Source organism: Triticum urartu, chromosome 2, assembly GCF_003073215.2.
Source record: "Triticum urartu cultivar G1812 chromosome 2, Tu2.1, whole genome shotgun sequence".
In the NCBI taxonomy this organism is placed as follows: domain Eukaryota; kingdom Viridiplantae; phylum Streptophyta; class Magnoliopsida; order Poales; family Poaceae; genus Triticum; species Triticum urartu.
Genome location: NC_053023.1, coordinates 394,032,870 through 394,051,802, shown reverse-complemented (window position 1 = coordinate 394,051,802; position 18,933 = coordinate 394,032,870). Strand labels below are relative to the sequence as shown.

Genomic DNA, 18,933 nt, shown 5'->3' with positions numbered 1-18,933 from the left:
TCTACCTTTGGGATTAGTGTTGGACCTAAATAAATGTTATTTGGTGTTTGCGTTGAGCATGAATATGATTGGATCATGTTTATTGCAATACGGATATTCATTTAACTCAGAGAATAATTGTTGTTCTGTTTACATGAATAAAACCTTCTATGGTCATACACCCAATGTAAATGGTTTATTGAATCTCAATTGTAGTGATACACATATTCATAATATTGATGCCAAAAGATGAAAATTTGATAATGATAGTGCAACATATTTGTGGCACTGCCGTTCAAGTCATATTGGTGTAAAGCGCATGAAGAAACTCCAAGCAAATGGCCTTTTGGAATCACTTGATTATGAATCATTTGATACTTGCGAACCATGCCTCATGGGCAACATGACCAAAACTCCGTTCTCCATAACAATGGAGTGAGCCAATGACTTAATGGAAATAATACATACCGATGTATGTGGTCCAATGAGTGTTGAGGCACGCAGCGGGTATCGTTATTTTCTGACCTTCACAGGTGATTTGAGTAGATATGGGTATATCTACTTGATCAAACACAAGTCTGAAACATTTGAAAAGTTCAAAGAATTTTAGAGTGAAGTGGAGAATCATCGTAACAAGAAAATAAAGTTTCTATGATCTGATCGTGGAGGCAAATATTTGAGTTACGAGTTTGGCCTTCATTTAAAACAAGTGGAATATTTTCACAACTCATGCCACCTGGAACACCATAGCGTAATGGTGTGTCCGAACATCGTAACCATACTTTATTAGATATGGTGCGATCTATGATGTCTCTTACCGATTTACCACTATCGTTTTGGGGTTATGCATTAGAGACAATTATGTTCACGTTAACTAGGGCACCGTCTAAATCCATTGAGACGACACCGTATGAACTATGGTTTGGCAAGAAACCAAAGTTGTCGTTTCTTAAAGTTTGGGGTTGCGATGCTTATGTGAAAAAGTTTCAAACTGATAAGCTCGAACCCAAATTGGAGAAGTGTGTCTTCATAGAATATCCAAAAGAAACTGTTGGGTACACCTTCTATCACAGATCCTAAGGCAAGATTTTTGTTGCTAAGAATGGATCCTTTTTAGAGAAGGAGTTTCTCTCGAAAGAAGTGAGTGGGAGGAAAGTAGAACTTGATGAGGTAATTGTACCTTCTCTCAAATTGGAAAGTACCTCATCATAGAAATCAGTTCCAGCGATGCCTACACCAACTAGAGAGGAAGCTAATGATAATGATCATGAAACTTCAGATCAAGTTACTACCAAATCTTGCAGGTCAAGCAGAGCATTTTTCGCACCAGAGTGATACGGTAATCCTATTCTGGAAGTCATGTTACCAGACCATGACGAACCTACGAACTATGAGGTAGCGATGATGAGCCCAGATTCTGATAAATGGCTTGAGGCCATGAAATCCGAGATAGGATCCATGTATGAGAACAAAGTGTGGACTTTGGTTGACTTGCTCGATGATCGGCGAGCCATAGAGAATAAATGGATCTTCAAGAAGAAGACTGCCGCTAATGGTAATTTTACTGTCTACAAAGCTCGACTTGTTGCGAAAGGTTTTCGACAAGTTCAAGGAGTTGACTACGATGAGACCTTCTCACCCGTAGCGATGCTTAAGTCTATCCCAATCATGTTAGCAATTGCCGCATTTTATAATTATGAAATCTGGCAAATGGATGTCAAAACTGCATTCCTTAATGGATTTCTCAAAAAAGAGTTGTATATGATGCAACCAGAATGTTTTGTCGATCCTAAAGGTGCTAACAAAGTGTGCAAACTCCAGCGATCCATTTATGGACTGGTGCAAGCATCTCGGAGTTGGAATATACGCTTTGATAATGTGATCAAAGCATATGGTTTTAAACAGACTTTCGAAGAAGCCTGTATTTACAAGAAAGTGAGTGGGAGCTCTATAGCATTTCTAATATTATATGTGGATGACATATTGTTGATTGGAGATGATGTAGAATCTCTAGAAAGCATAAAAGGATACTTGAACAAAAGTTTTTCAATGAAAGACCTCGGTGAAGCTGCTTATATATTAGGCATCAAGATCTATAGAGATAGATTAAGACGCTTAAATTGGACTTTTACAAAGCACATACCTTGATAAAGTTTTGAAGAAGTTCAAAATGGATCAGTCAAAGAAAGGGTTCTTACATGTATTACAAGGTGTGAAGTTGAGTAAGACTCAAAGCCCGACCACGGCAGAAGATAGAGAGAGAATGGAAGTCATTCCCTATGCCCCAGCCATAGGTTCTATACGATATGGCATGTTGTGTACCAGATCTATTGTGTACTTTCCCATAAGTTTGGCAAGGGGGTACAATAGTGATCCAGGAGTAGATCACTGGACAGCGGTCAAAATTATCCTTAGAGGACTAAGGAAATATTTCTCGGTTATGGAGGTGATAAAGAGTTCGTCGTAAAGAGTTACGTCAATGTAAGCTTTTACACTGATCCAGATGACTCTGAGTCTCAATCTGGATACATATTGAAACTGGGAGCAATTATCTAGATTAACTCCATGAAGAGCATTGTAGACATAGAAATTTGCAAAATACATACGGATCTGAATGCGGCAGACCCATTGACTAAACTTCTCTCATAAGCAAAACATGATCACACCCTAGAACTCTTTGGGTGTTAATCACATAGCAATGTGAACTAGATTATTGACTCTAGTAAACCTTTTGGGTCTTGGTCACATGGCGATGTGAACTATGGGTGTTAATCAAATAAAGATGTGAACTATTGGTGTTAATCACATGGCGATTGAAAGGACATGCGGTGCCCCCATGTGTGGTTTTGGTAATTGATGACAATCTCTATGGACTAATGGTTGCCTTGAGTTATATTTGAAGCATTTGTCCATAGGATTGTCTTGAAGTCCATGTGTTGGTTTCAAGGAGTTTATGAGATGGCCAAAGTGCTTTTCAAGGAATTATCCAAAGATTGGTCATGTGTGAGTTGAGATGGCCAAAGTGCTTTTCAAGGAATTATCCAAAGATTGGTCATGTGTGAGTTGAGCTTATTGCAAGCATGTCTTGAAGAAGAAGATTGTGTGATCATTCATGTTTACCTTCAAGACATCATCCAAATGAAGAGAGTTGGAAAGATTCAATGTTGATCAAGACTAAGTCAAGAGTGAATCAAGTTGATCAACTCACAAAGCATAGAAGAAGTACCGAGAGGGATCAAGTGATCCCATGGTATGGTAAGCATTGTCCATTACGCTTGGTGTACTAACCCATGGTCTACGTGAGAGTTCTTTGTGGGGTTAGGTATGTTTCCATGGTCTTGCGTCAAGAGGAAGATCTCATACAACCCATGGAGGATGACATCAAGTGGTGATCGTCATCAAGTTTGCAGTGTGCAAGTTCAAGTGGAGCAACTCAAAGAGTGGCTCACCCATAGTGGAGTATGGGGGAGCAATCAACTAGTCTTCATCGAGCCAACACAATCAAGAAAGGTGGTCCAACTTGAGGAAGTCAAGATCGTCATCATCTAGCTCAAGTGGACTATGTGCAAGGCAAAGGTTTGCCCTTGATAGGTTTTCTATTTTACCGGTCTCATAGTGGTAGTTGGGAGACCGGGTTGTAGGATCGTTTGCCGTACTATCAAGGGGGGATCTCTAGGGAGTAGCTTGATCGTATCATTAGTCGAGAGCTCAAACCATTGCATCCTTGCATCATCTTTCTTGGTTCTTGTTTGGTTCCATTTGTGAGTCTTAGAGCTTATGGTCATCTTGATGACAAGCTTGAGTTCATCGAAAACGGAGTTCGCATGCATCTTTTATGATGTTTTCGGTGTTGGAGGTTTTACCGGTCTTTCCGAGGAAGGGTTCTCACCATTTTATTATGGTCCTTTTCTCATTTGCTTCTTATTGATATTTCTCTCAAGATTGTGTTAGCCCTTGTCATTAGCTTTCCAACAATCTTGGTTTCGTTGAATTCGGAGCTCGTATGCGAAAGTTGTGGCTGTTTTGATATTGCCTGTTTTACACAGAGAGGTTGTACCGCCCCATGGAGAGGTTGTACCGCTTGACCGGTACAACCGGTGTTTGGAGCGGTTGTACCGCTCCAGAATTGGTCCGGAGGTTGTACCGGTCATGTACCGCTCTACCACCGGACTGTTCTCTGTTGTGGTGTGGTTGTTGGGCGGTTGTGGGCCGGTTGTACCGCTTATTGCCTGTTACCGGTTGTACCGGTGCTCATAGAGGTTGTACCGCTCCTATGTTATTCTGTACATAACGGGCAGATTCGTGGGGACCTATTTAAGGGATCTTCTTCCCCAATGGTTCCCTATCTCTTGAGCTTGTTTTTGCCCCCATTGTTGACCTTCTTTGAGCTTGCTAACTCTCACTCCCTCCATGGATTCTTGCTAGTTTTTGAGGGAAAAGAGAGAGGAGATCTAGATCCACATTTCCACCAATCACTTTCTCCTCTATGTGAGGGGAACCCCTTGGATCTAGATCTTGGAGTTCTTGGTGTTCTCCTTCTTGTTCTTCCTCTCATTTTCCTCCCTGGCATTAGTTGCTCTGGTGGGATTTGAGAGAGAAGGACTTGGGCACTCCGTGTGCCCTTGCCATTGCATTTGGTGCATCGGTTTGAGTTCTCCACAGTGATACGTGGAAGTGAAGTTTAAGAAGCTTATTACTCTTGGGTGTTTGGGCACCCTAGAGCTTGTTCCTCTTGGGTGCCTTGGCGCCCTAGACGGTTGGTGTTGTTCGGAACTCAATCATTGTGGTGTAAAGCTCCGGGCAAGCGTCGGGGTCTCCAATTAGGTTGTGGAGATCGCCCCGAGCAATTTGACGGGTACCGGTGACCGCCCCCAAGGGTTGCCAAAGTGTACGGATTCGGTGCCCGCCCCCAAGGGTTGCCATTTGTACGGGTTCGGTGACCGCCCTCAAGGGTCCCTTAGTGGAATCACGGCATCTTGCATTGTGCAAGGGCATGAGGAGATTACGGTGGCCCTAGTGGCTTCTTGGGGAGCATTGTGCCTCCACGCCGCTCCAAACGGAGATTAGCATCCGCAAGGGTGTGAACTTCGGGATACATCGTCGTCTCCGCGTGCCTCGGTTATCTCTTACCCGAGCTCTTTACTTATGCACTTTACTTTGTGATAGCCATATTATTTCTTGTCATATATCTTGCTATCACATAGTTGCTTGTCTTGATTAGCATAAGTTGTTGGTGCACATAGGTGAGCCTAATTGTTTTAGGTTTTGTGCTTGACAAATTAACCGCTAGTTTTATTCTGCATTTGTTCAAGTCTAAATCGTAATTATTTTAAAACGCCTATTCACCCCCCCCCCTCTAGGCGACATCCACGATCTTTCAGCGATATGAACTAGATTATTGACTCTAGTGCAAGTGGGAGACTGAAGGAAATATGTCCAGAGGCAATAATAAAGTTGTTATTTATATTTCCTTATATCATGATAAATGTTTATTATTCATGCTAGAATTGTATTAACCGGAAACTTGATACATGTGTGGATACATAGACAAAACACAGTGTCCCTAGTAAGCCTCTACTAGACTAACTCGTTAATAAAAGATGGTTAACTTTCCTAACCATAGACATGTGTTGTCATTTGATGAACGGGGTCACATCATTAGGAGAATGATGTGATGGGCAAGACCCATCCGTTAGCTTAGGATAATGATCGTTAAGTTTTATTGCTATTGCTTTCTTCACGACTTATACATATTCCTTTGACTATGAGATTATGAAACTCCCGAATACCGGAGGAATACCTTCTGTGCTATCAAACGTCACAACATAACTGGGTGATTATAAAGATGCTCTGCAGGTATCTCCGAAGGTGTTTGTTGGGTTGGCATAGATCGAGATTAGGATTTGTCACTCCGAGTATCGGAGAGGTATCTCTGGGCCCTCTCGGTAATGCACATCATAATAAGCCTTGCAAGCAATGTGACTAATGAGTTAGTTATGGGATGATGCATTATGGAACGAGTAAAGAGACTTGTCGGTAATGAGATTGAAGTAGGTATGAAGATACCGACAATCGAATCTCGGGCAAGTAACATACCGATGACAAAGGGAATAATGTATGTTGTCATTACGGTACGACCGATAAAGATCTTCGTAGAATTTTTGGGAACCAATATGAGCATCCAGGTTCCGTTGTTGGTTATTGACCGGAGAGGTGTCTCGTTCATGTCTACATAGTTCTCGAACCCGTAGGGTCCGCACGCTTAACGTTCGATGACGATTTTGTATTATATTAGTTATGTGGTTTGGTGACCGAATGTTGTTCGGAGTCACGGATGAGATCATGGACATGACGAGGAGTCTCGAATTGGTCGAGAGGTAAAGATTCATATATTTGACGATGATATTTGGACACCGAAAGTGTTCCAGGGGTACTGGGTGCATATCGGGTCACCGGAAGGGGTTCCGGGCTTCCGCCGGGCAACTACATGGGCCTTAATGGGCCAAGAGGGGGATAGACGAGCCCCTAAGGGGCTGGTGCGCCCCTCCCATATGGGATGGCTAAATTGAAGTAGAAAAGGGGAAGGAATAAAGGAAAAAGGGAATAGGATTCCCCTTCCCCCTCTTCCCTTCCTACTCCGAATAGGAATAGGAAAAGGGGAGGCCAAATTGGGAGGGCCCAAAGTAGGATTCCTCCTACTTGGGGCGTCCCCTTGGCTACCTATCCACCCCTCCAACCTCTATATATGAAGGGGGCACCGCTAGAACACACATCAACAATTGTTAGCCGTGTGCGGCGTTCCCCTCCACAGTTTACGCCTTCAGTCATATCTTCGTAGTGTTTAGGCGAAGCCCTGCGCGAATCACTTCACCATCACCGTCACCACGCCGTCGTGCTGATGGAACTCTCCCTCGACACTTTGCTGGATCAAGAGTTCGAGGAACGTCATCGAGCTGAACGTGTGCAGAACTCGGAGGTGTCGTATGTTCGATGCTTGATCGGTCGGAACGAGAAGAAGGTCGACTACATCAACCGTGTTATCAAACGCTTCCGCTTTCGGTCTATGAGGGTACATAGACGCACTCTCTCCCTCTCGTTGCTATACATCTCCTAGATAGATCTTGCGTGAGCATAGGAATATTTTTTGAAATTGCATGCTACATTCACCAACAGTAAGCGATGTTGCTTTTGTGATCAAGATGAGAATATAAAACACCTCTTTCTGAAATGTCCGCTCACCAAAATTTTAGCCAAACTTTTATGGCGTATGATTCAAGTGGACTTTAATGTTAGCCTCCATCTAGTATTAACACATTATTTGAATTGTGGCTAGATGGAGTGGAGCTGAGTATTGCATGACATATTCAGATAAAACTATGTGCATTACTATAGGTTAGATGAAATTTAGAAATGACATGATTTTTAACAGGCAACCTCCCATAAAAAAATTTGCAAGTCATACACAGAGCCACGTCTTGGATCCATATGTGTTCCTTACTTAGTTATGTGGAAGCCAAGGAGCATATGGCTATCGGATGCAACCGTTGAAATACGGTACCATGGGATATTTACAACCAATTTGGATGGCGGTTCAATAATAGAGTAGATGTTTAGTCATCTTGTTCTATTTTCGCTGGTAGTGGCAAATTTATTATTTACCTTACTTTGGCTCTTTTGAGAGCCACTTTTGTATCACAGACCTTTTATGCAACATTTTTGCTTAATAATATGGTTGCATGCATCATTCAGATGCAGATGCCGAGGATACTCCTTCTTTTAAAAAAAACAAACACCTTGCTTATCGAATGGTGGTTGGATAGTCGTGATCTAATTCCTCACGGCAGCGCAAGGGTTTCGACTTCGTGGCCATCCTCACCGCATAGGCGCTGTGGAAGGAATACCACAGCCGTGTCTTCCAACGCTCAGCGGTCGTGGCTCGAGAGTTTTATCAGCATATCGAAGAGGAGGCTGAGATATGGAATATCTCTGAAGCAAAATGTTTGGCTGATATTTGAAGATAGATTCCTCTCCTTTGTAGGGCATTGTCTTTGTTACTGCGACATTCTGATTGCCTGCCAGGCATAGTAGGATCGTCTCCAGTAACCGCGGCCTACCGCCGGACACCATATACTATTTTCCTTTCTTTAGTATACATCGGCACACAAACCTTTTGCGTGTTCGTAAAAATAAATAATGAAAAAAGAAGCTACGTGTTTGAAGAATCAAGATCAATAAGCTGTTTTCTAGTCACGAGCAGTCCAGCACGCACCTTGTTTAAAAAAAAGAATGACCTCCAGCCTGTGTATCTAGAAGATGCATGCAGCCATTTTATAGATTATTTTCAAGGACTTTATAAAATAGTACAACAATATGTCTTAATCCGTCATCTTAACAATATCTGCCGCTACTCCAATCCATATGATGAAGAGATGCAAGCTGGGTCAAATATCCAGACCTCTTACCTAAGGCTAACATCTAAAACTGGAGGCTCCGACCGAGCCATATACCAGGTCTTAGGCACAAACCGGTCCAACGCACTCACATGTGTCGCCATCTTTCACTGGTCCATCTTCAAAGCAGATTGAGGTGTCAACCTTGGCAGGTGTCTCCGCCATCGACGTCACCATGACGCCAAACGACGACCTCCACCTACACGAGTCCATCTCCAAGCAACGGACGCAGATCCATGCTAGAATAGGGACGCACCACCGCCCACAAGGGTCACCCAGCCCCAAGGTTCCCAAAGCGGCGCCTTCAAGAAAGGAACGACGACGTGAGCGCCGTCGCCGCCCACCACCCACAAGCGTCACCCAGCCCCAAGGTTCCCAAAGCGGCGAACGACGCCGTGAACGCCGTCGCCGCCCAACAAAGTTAGGGCTTTCGCCCGAAAGACATAGGGGAAGGGAAAGTGAGAGGATCAGTCCATACCAACGCCTCCAAGAAGGGGAACGGCGCCCTCAGGCATCACCATCGACGCAGATGGCCATGGCCGACCAGGGATTTCGCCCGAACTAGATCCCCGCCACCAGCAGCGCCTCCTGTACAGAACCGGTGACCCAAGAAAGTGCGGCCCGACGAGACTGGCCCGCATGCCGAATAGGGGAGAAGGGTTGATAGTAGCATTTCGCACGCACCTTGTATTCAAGTTGAACAGGTTGATAGTAGCATTTCATACTAATTACTTATCATTAACTCAATTTTCTACATGAATCATCCATATCTATTAGAACGATTTGTGTGCAGCCAAGTTTCGCGAGAAAAAAAAGACTAGTGTCCTTCACTCTCGATTGCGTGCGAGTATACACCTGAAGTGCTCCTGATCCAGCATCCCAATCAAGTTCCGTTACTGCATTTGCCTCGATTAAGTTAGGAACACGATGATTACCATGCACCCATGCATGTGTACGCAGCATCATCGCTTCATGCCATGGACATTTACTAGCCGTTAGAAGCTAGTTATGGGTTTCCTTGTTGATCGATGGTGTCGAGTCCTCGGGGCCTTTTCTTTTTACTGTTTTGGCCTTCTCAGCAAACTTTAGCACAAAATAAACTCTTTCAAAAGATATTTCACGATCTGACCCTTTTTAAAAACACCACACGCTATGAACATAGAAACGCCAAACCAACGAGCGCTTCTGATCTGACTATGATCAAGTACCTACATGGCAGGGCAGGAACGGCAAGACCCATGGTGCTACTGGAAACGCCAAGGCCTTTGGCGTTTCTGCCGCAAGTAGAAACGCCATAGGGTGTGGCGTTTGGAACAATGTGTGCCCATTTTGCTACTTATCTATTAAGGGAAGAAACACTGGATGGCTTGATGTTTATGTGTGGACCAACAACGTCACGGTCTGTGGCATTGTCAAAAGGATCAGATCGTGAAATAAAATCGATGAGAGTTTTTTTTGTGTTAAAGTTTGCTAAGAAGGTCAAAACAGTGAAAAAGGCCAGTCATCGGCGGGATGGCGTTCCACCTGGCGTCTATGGACATTCACTGCTCTAGTGATGAATGATTTCTAGTACTTCACCTGGCGGCCGGGACGGCGTTCTGTGGGCCGGTGAAGAGGCAGAGCTATAAGAGCATTTTTAGAAACAACGTACTCATCTTGAAGAGCGGGCGGCAGAAGGAGAGCTCCTGTTCATCGCACAGAACACACAAACGCGCACCCCCTACCCCCGCGCATGTTTTTGGATGGCTCATGTGGGAGCCACTGTTTCTTTTTTTCCTTTCGTTTCTTCTTTATTAGCTTCATTAAAAATGTTTAGGATTTGAAAAAAAGAAATTGAAAATCTTCACGATTTCAAAAAATGTTCTCGAATTTGAAACATGTTCATGAGTTCAAAAAAATGTTCTCAAATTTGAAAAATGTTAATGAATTCAAAAAAGTTCCCAAAACTGAAAAACAATGTTTGCAATTTTGAAAAATGTTCACAATTTCATAAAATGTCCGTGACTTGTAAACATGTTGATGTATTTGAAACAAAGTTCATGAATTCAAAAACTGTTCACAAAATAAAAAGTGTTCACGATTTCAAAAAATATCACGAATTTGTAAAACAATGTTCATGAATTTGAAAAACCTTTGCGATTTCTAGAAATATTCATGATTTTAAAACACGGTTCACAATTTAAAAAATCTTCACAAATTCAGAGAGGTTCATGATTTCAAAAAAATATTCACGAAAAAATAGGGAAATGAAAAAATGAAACCAAAAAAAGAAAAAATAAGCGTAAAAAATGAAATAATAGATATAAGAAAATAAAACATAAAAAACGGTTTGGGAAGGTTTTTGACGGGGTTATACCCAACAGATAGGCCCATACATACATATGGCCCAACCTAAGGCCCAAGACGAGTCGGAATATGGTCCAGAATACAATGGGTCGTGGGGCTATCAGCCAGGCCCAATAAGGTTGGGATATGATGGCATGCTTTTGTCAAACAATTGAGAGAAGACTTTCTAGGGTGTCTACCTACTATGCTGGGATATGATGGCAGACTTAAACTCAACAAATCAGTCTTTGTAACACTTCCAATCTTCTTCATGTGTACCCTTACTCTGCCCTGTTGGAATCATTGAACAGTTAATTAAATACATCAGGAAATTTCTATCAGGAAGTATGGACAAGAGATCTCTGGCCCTACTCCAATTGCTTGGGATAAGGTCTCCCAGCCAAAAAAATCGGTGGTCTAGGGATTTTGGATTTTGTTGTGCACAACAAAGCATTATTCATGAAAAATCTGCACAAGTTCTTTAAAAGAGCAAATCTTCCTTGGGTTAACATGATTTGGGATAAGTACTACTCATCTGAGTTACCAGGAGAAAGAATGGTGGGCTCACATTGGTGGAAAGCTCACTTAAAAATACTGCTGACTTCGAGAGAACAGCCTCTTGAAAGGCTGTCTCAGGTGACACCTTAAAATTTTGTTTTGACAAATGGAGGGATAGATCACTTGCACAATTCTCCCCCGAGCTATTTTCCTTTGCAAAATGTGTACATGGCTCTTTAGCTCTCATGATAAATGTTGAAGATATTCATAACCACTTTCATACACCTTTATCAGCCCAAGCTTATGATCAGCTCAATGAAGTTAATTAAGAGTTTCCTTCAACCACTCTATGGTAACTAAAACCCAGATATGTGGTGGTGCATAAATGGTAACAGAAAATACTCACTGATTGCAGTTTATAACAGCTTGAAAGTTGGAGCTGAAGCTCACATCATCTTCAAGTGGCTCTGGCAAGGTGCTAATAGAGTCAGAGACACGAATTTCTTTTGGATGCTGCTACATGACAGAATCAACACAATGAATATGCTAAAAAGAAGATCCATGCAGTTGAAATCATATGAATGTGTCATGTGCACTGGCCATGCACAAGAAACTATCATGCACTTGCTTTGGGACTGCAATTTTACTGAAGAGTGTTGGGACATTGTCCTCCCTCAAAGACAAAGAGGTGTGTCACCTTATGATGAAATTCTGTTCGGATGTCAATAGCTTCCAAAGGCCATTACTCTAGACATTATTATCCTGGGAAGTTGGAATATTTGGATGCAAAGAATGGCAAGATCTTCAAGAGAGTAGCCCCCAGTATAAACTCTTGGAAATTTCCTCTCAGAAAATATTTAATTCTGCTAGAGCACAGGATGAAGGCCAAGAATGTGGCAGTTCTGAAAGAGAGGATCGATTCCCATCTTTGATGATAGGGTGATTTGTTTGGTTTCTCTTTTTGTGTTTCCTTGTATACTTGTACATATTATTTTAAATAAAAATTACCGTAGAACAATTGTTCTATGATTTGGGGTTTAAAAAAATTGATATCATTGTGTCATTAATTTTGTCATAAAAAAATGTTCGGAGTAGCTATGTGTTGTATCTGACATGTGATCAACCACTAACCACTGTACTTTAAGAAGTATACTGGCATTATCTGACTCGAAGATTCTTTTCCGCCGACTCGGAGACTCTTTCCAGTTCTCCATGCCGAGCTCTACAAGTCACGGGCCGCTGCTCCCGAAACAGTTTCAGGCATCTGATGTTTCATTACGCCTAAATGGGCCTAAGAGCAATTTTAATGGGACAACTTAAACGGACGACAAATTCGTTCATTTTTTATTCATTTGAATCGGCTGTCCGGCGTTTGTTCTGTTTTTGATATGGGTCGATAGCACGCCCAACGCGCTGACCCATATGTGTCGGGGTGGCCAGCTGCCCGCCCAATTTTACATTGATTATTGCATTCAAACATATTGTCAAATAATATAGTTTTAAACCAAATAAAATAGTATAGTTTTACAAGCCGAATACAAATAAAAATGTTTCACATAGTTTTACAAACGAATAAAAAATATATCTATTGGTTGCCAACATGAGCCCACGTATGCTCAACCAAATCATTTTGCAGTTGCACGCGAGTTTCTCAATCGCGCATGTCTTGATGAAATTGGATGAACTGTTCGAACGTTGCAGCTCCTCCATGCTCAGGCACAACATTCTCATCCTGAAACTGAAACCCTTTATCGTACAGACGTTCCGGGCGCTCGTCTTCTACGATCATATTGTGCATGATCACACAAGGAGTCATCACCTCCCACAATTTCTGTGTGCTCCAGGTATTAGCAGGATACCGAACGATGCCCCATCGAGATTGCAAAACACCAAAGGCACGCTCGACATCCTTCCTAGCACTCTCTTGGTCTTGGGCAAGTCTTTTCCTCTTCTCTCCGACAGGGTTGGGTATTGTCTTGACAATAGTGGTCCACTGAGGATAGATACCGTCACCCAGGTAGTATCCTTTGTCGTAGTTGTGGCCGCTGACAGTATAGTTCACTGGTGGGTTGTTGCCTTCGGCAAGCCTAGCAAACACGGGCGAGCGCTGAAGCACGTTGATATCAATGTGTGATCCAGCCATGCCAAAGAAAGAGTGCCAGATCCAGAGATCTTGAGACGCCACGGCATCTAGTATGACAGTGCAAGCCCTGACATGGCCCTTATACTACCCTTGCCAAGCAGAAGGGCAGTTCTTTCACTCCCAGTGCATGCAGTCTATGCTGCCAAGCATCTCTGGGAAGCCCCTACTGGCATTCATCGACAACAAACGGGTTGTATCTTCCGCTGTCGGCTCTCTCAAGTACTCAGGGCCAAACACAGTAATAACAGCCTTGCAGAACTTATACAGGGACTCTAGGCATGTAGACTCGCTCATACGGACGTACTCGGCAATGAGATCACCGGGCACTCCGTATGCAAGCACTCGGATGGCGGCAGTGCATTTCTGATAAAAGGAGAAACCAATCTTGCCGACGGCATCCTCTTTGCACTCGAAATAGTCATCATAGCCGACCACCCCCTCTCTAATACGGTTGAAAAGATGCCTACTCATACGGAAACGGCGACGGAATTTCTAATACGGAAAAGTAGTCCTTCCAAAGAAGAAAATGTCCGCTCTCTCGGTTGCGATGCAACGCCGGAAGGTGGCCCGGAATGGAGCCACGGAACAACGGCCGCTAGCTGTTGAGGTGGTGATAGACCAACACGGCAGTCAATATCTCCTCCTCCTCGTCGGACGATGAATCGTCGGAGTCGCAAAGGAAATTATGAAAAAAGAACTCGTCGGCGGAGTCCATTTTGTATCTTGGCAAACTGTCGAACATCTTGCGGGCGGCGAGGGGAGTCGCGACGCGCACGGACCAGCTCGCTGCCCTGCCGGTGTCCGACGAGCGTGCTGGTGAGGGTCTGGCCGGGGCGGCGAGGCGGCTTCTTGGTCGCGGGCGGTTGTGTGGTGGGGGGAGCGGGGGTGGGGAAGCAGTCTGCTCCCCGGCGACAAGACGGCGGTGGCAGGCGACGGGGGAGTGGGCGGCGTTGTTGGGCGGATGTGGAGGCGGCGGCAGTTGGCAGAGTCGCCGGCAAAGATGGGCGGCGGCGGCGACGACGAAGGAGACGGGCGAGGGTTGCTGTATAATGGGAGATGAGGGGGAGGCCAATGTGTCACCAACCAGCGGGTCCAGAAAGAGGAGAAGGCGAGCGTGCGCGCGTCTGTCGCGTGTCCGCGCCGACGCAAATCCGACTTAAAAATGAGCCGAAAATGAATCACCCGCGGACGAAAGGGGACGCACGTTGGGCCGGTTTTGTGTCCGCATCGACCCAAACAAATGGCGGCGGACGAAATGAGTCGTTCCATTGAAGTTGCTCTAAATACATTGCATTTTATCAGATCACTGCCCGTCCATTTGCGCGCGAAAACCATAACCCAACGCGTCTCGGGCGCCTGTACGGTTAGGGGCGGAGGATCACGGTGGCGGCCGCGGCGAGCCGGAGCCGGCGTACTATAGGTGATGCCCATCTCGGAGGCAGACCCTCCGTTGTGGTCGACACGATTGGTGTTGGTCGTGCGCTAGGGTTCCATGGTTCTGCGGAGGTAATCTTTTGATTCTTTGTACTTCCGCAGCACTCCGCGATTGCAAAGTGATAAACAGTTTCCCTTTCCTGTGGGTGCAATATATGCAACCAGAATATCCATCATCGGAATATTCAATATGAGCTAAGGTATAAATGAATATTCGTCCAAGAGCAAGTGCGGACACTAACATTCGTCTGGTATAATGAATGAAACTACTCTACCATATATACTCATATTCATCATCTGCTACAGCTAAACCATGACATCGGTGAGACCAAGAAAATTCAGCAGCACATGCAGGCGGCCCGGATGAAAGAAAACACGCAAGTCGCATGCCAAGAAAACGAGAAGTGTTTTTAAAGGAACTGATCGTTGCAATGCAGAAGAAGAAGAAGCGGCCAATTCACGAGTCAGCACCAACAAGCATATACTCCAAGCCTGCATCTGATTGTTCAACATTTGGCGGTGACGACAGACAAGGGAAAGCTCGAGGAATATTCATCCGCACATCCATCACAGGATCCTAAGCTCGTCGTCGTAGGATCCTAGAACGATTCCACGTCCAGGAACTAGCAGTGACCAACCAATCGCTTCTGTCCTAATGGAATGAAGTTCACAGTTCACACACAATCGGAAAATCCAGTGTTCCTACCGGGCCTTAACTGAAACTGGAGCAAACCGTATCTACTACCTGAAACTGAGTGTGCAATCTCAGCTCCTTGTTCAGGCGATACGATCGGCGTCTTCCCGGTTTCGCCAAACTAATGCCATACAGGATAGCGCGACCAGAACTCTGCAAGAGTACGTAGTGTGGACCAAAATCTGGATAACACCGCAAGATCAGCGCAAGAATGCAGAGTCAAGGCCGGGACATGTTCAAACAAGCATGCTAGCAACGCCTCACAATATGAGATATAATAATCTCCCGGATAAGTATGGGCAGAAGAACCCAGTAATCAATCATACAACACTTGTTTGACTCGCAGCGACGATAAGCACGACAAAATCTAACAAACATTATCAGCAAAAACAAAAAAAGGGCATCATGAAGGAGGAAGAATGTGATGCTGACTCTTGGTCCAGCCTCACGCAGCAACAAACTCGCAAGAAATCAAGGGTGTGCGGGCGACCTGGAAACCTAGACTTTCATGCCAAGAATGCACGGTTAGTTGCATTCTGCACCAGCAGCAGCAGGTGAGAAATGATCGGAGCCGAGGAAGATTCTTGGTGTGCACTCCTGCCATCCTGGTTTTCAGGCGACAGATCATGATCAGATTCTTGGTGTCCCAACATCCCAGAGCAGATATTTGGTCAGGTCAGGTGAAACACATGATGCTTTGCTTCATAATAGGTAGGGGTAGGATCATCTCAAGTTTCTGATAGGTTCTTGACAGGATGGCGAGCAGTACTGCTCTAGTTATGTACGTATGATCCGGATTCAGGACCACCTCAAGTTCCAAGGGAAAGGATGAGGATCCAAAGCATTTTTTCTTCAGTTGTGGAAAGGATGAGGATCCAAAGCATGTTTTCTCCATTCAGGGTTTTGTTGCTCTTGCTGTGATGCTCATGGTCATGGCCATCAAGAACCAGAAAATGCACCTTAATTTGCTGGAGAGAAGCAAAACACGGGCACAATCACAAGTTCAGAATCTACCTGCAATTGACTTTCAGTTGAATCAACAAACAACAGCAGCAAGCTTTATGAAAAGCTGTATACTGTACTTAATCGAAACGGAAAATTGCTTATCAAGAGAAAAGTCTGACACTGAACATTGGTAGTAAATTCTCTGGGCGAAAATTGTAGCTCTGCCCCAACCTTTTTAGATTAACATATCCGCAAAACTGTAACTAGTATAACCTCTTCCCGATGTACTTACATAATAACAGCAAGAGTTTCATCTCAAAGCACTCAAGGCTTGATCTCCCTGCATACAACAAAAAAGACTACACTACAATCATGTCTCAGGAATCTCTCAAGATACCACTGTCATCGCGCGACCCGGAAACTCCGAACAAACTCTAATATAACTTGTTGATCATTTCCAGCCATAGCTCTCGGATCTGCCATCTTCCTCCTCGCCGCTGACCGTCACCGATGAGGCAGCTACGCCTGAGCTTGAGAAGTGAAGGGGCCCCGGAGGTGACCCTCCTGACTGGGAGCTGCTTTGGTCCTGAGTTATCCAGAGCCCTCCCATGAGCACGATCGGCCGGTTGGCTGCCGGAGATCCTGGCGCCCTTCGGTTGTGTAGACGGTACTTCTGAACAATAAGAAAAACAATACAGGATTCACATTAGTGTCAATGCAAATTAAAAACCAGTAATAAATTCCATCATTAGTACATGGATAGAAGTTTGTGTAAGATAGTGGTGAATTGCTCACCTGGAGATGGCTCTTCACTTCATCATTGGTCAGGCCATCCACCTTCATCAGCTCCCTGATTTGCTTTGGAGTAGCAACTGCAATCATGCCAAGAAGAACAACCATGTAAGCTTTCTTGATATTATTTCTAGAAATGGCAGGAAATTCCTGTGATTTATTTGTGAAGCGCTCACCTTGGGGACCACCGAGTTGGTGCAGGGCAGTGACGAACTGGCGGTGCAGCTCCGGCGACCAGCACCGCCGCGCCTTCCTCGCTTGCTGCTGCTGCTGGGCTGTCTGCTGCGACTGCGCCTGGAGGCCTAGGGAAGGGGCGGCCGGTGCCAGGGCGGCTGCAGCCCTCGCCGCTTCTTGCGCGAATCCCACAAGCTGGCGGCGGCTTTCTTCAGCGCCGCCGGTAGCAGCAGCCGGAGAGGTCTTGATCGGTGCCGGGGACAGAAACGGCAGATCCGGCATCCGCACAGCCTTGTCATCCTTCCTCAAACTCGGCGGCGCGAACGCCGGCGCGCCGGAGCCCACGGCCTTGAACGGCAACGCAGCGCCGTCGTGAGATTCCGGCTCCGACGACCTCCTCCTCGCATCCTGCTTCTGCAATCGTAAAAAGGCGCAAACTTTCAGAACCCAAAACACAATAAAAGCACACGATTTAAATTAATGATCAATGCTTCACGACAACAAGCAAGCACGCGGGCAACCAACTGAATCGCCGGATCCTACCTCGGAAGCATCGTCCCCCCGGACGGAATCGCCGGTCCAGAGCTGCGCGGTGCTCATCCAGTTGCTCTTGTCGCCTGCGCCGGCGTCCTCCTTGTCCTCTCCTCGATCGCCGCCTCTCTTCTTCTCCTCCACCTCCTTCTTCATCACATCAATCACTGCGCAAGCAACCAGACCACGTCAAGAAAGGCTCCCCAAAAAGAAGAAGACAACAAAGGGATAATAGCTAGCTAGTACTAGCAAAAGCAAGCAAGCAAGAGCTTTTTCTCTCACCGTCGGCGAGGAGGCGCGCGCAGAGCGGGAGCTCGCGCCGGAACACCTCGATCTTGCTCTTCTCCTCCTCCAGCCTCCGGATACAGTCGTCCATGGCGGCCGCCGGCGCTTCCCTGACCCGCCCCAGGCTCTTGGCCGCGAACATCTTCAAATCCAGGCTCAAATCTGCGCCCATGCCGATCTCTCCTACGTCCAGACCCATCGATTTTACACCGGAGCTCTCGCTCTCGCTCTCCAAACGGAATCTTTTACTGACTTGTTGCAAGAGAAAGTATGAGGTGGATGTGAACTGGAGGGAGGAGGTGGGTGAATGGGGACGCTTATATAGAGGAGGAGAAGCATTCGGGAGGGAGGAGAATCTCGAGAGTGTGCGAGGATGAGACGAGGACGATTTTTCACGTCACCTACAGATAGCTACTACAACGGACGTCAGTTTCCGCCAAGGCCCTTGGGTTTTACGGCTTTTGAGCTTTAGCCCGCTTGCCTATGCATGCCAACAAATTGAAAATGTGTCTTGCACACACTTTTTTTTTTGTGCGTGTTGTACACACTTTCAACCAGATTGAGTCTGTACGATTGGGGTCAGAGGGAAGATGCAAAATGCCTTTTTTTTCATCAGGGTGTTAGAAGAAATAAAATATGCGGCCCTATTAACTCGAAATGTTTAGTTTTGGAAGCAATTAATC

At 45.2% G+C, this 18,933-nt stretch overlaps 1 protein-coding gene across 1 annotated transcript; it reads right to left on the bottom strand.

Annotated features, from left to right (window-relative positions):
• Positions 1-16,655: 16,655 nt before the first annotated feature.
• LOC125537480 (transcription factor NIGTH1-like) lies at positions 16,656-18,555 on the bottom strand. The gene is made up of 5 exons (XM_048700797.1): positions 18,248-18,555; positions 17,978-18,132; positions 17,437-17,848; positions 17,264-17,340; positions 16,656-17,141 (listed from the first exon to the last, which is right to left on the bottom strand). The coding sequence occupies exons 1-5, from the start codon at positions 18,447-18,449 to the stop codon at positions 16,920-16,922; spliced, it is 1,068 nt and encodes a 355-aa protein (XP_048556754.1). The 5' UTR covers positions 18,450-18,555; the 3' UTR covers positions 16,656-16,919.
• Between the last annotated feature and the right edge of the window lie 378 nt (positions 18,556-18,933).

Bases quoted from the DNA above. Each gene is read 5' to 3' on its own strand.
- LOC125537480 (XM_048700797.1), bottom strand. From the start codon at position 18,449: ATGGGTCTGGACGTAGGAGAGATCGGCATGGGCGCAGATTTGAGCCTG. The intron at 17,849-17,977 runs GTAGGATCCGGC...TTACGATTGCAG, and splicing joins GGGGGGACGATGCTTCCGAG to AAGCAGGATGCGAGGAGGAG. The intron at 17,142-17,263 runs GTGAGCAATTCA...CTTATTGTTCAG, and splicing joins AAGTGAAGAGCCATCTCCAG to AAGTACCGTCTACACAACCG.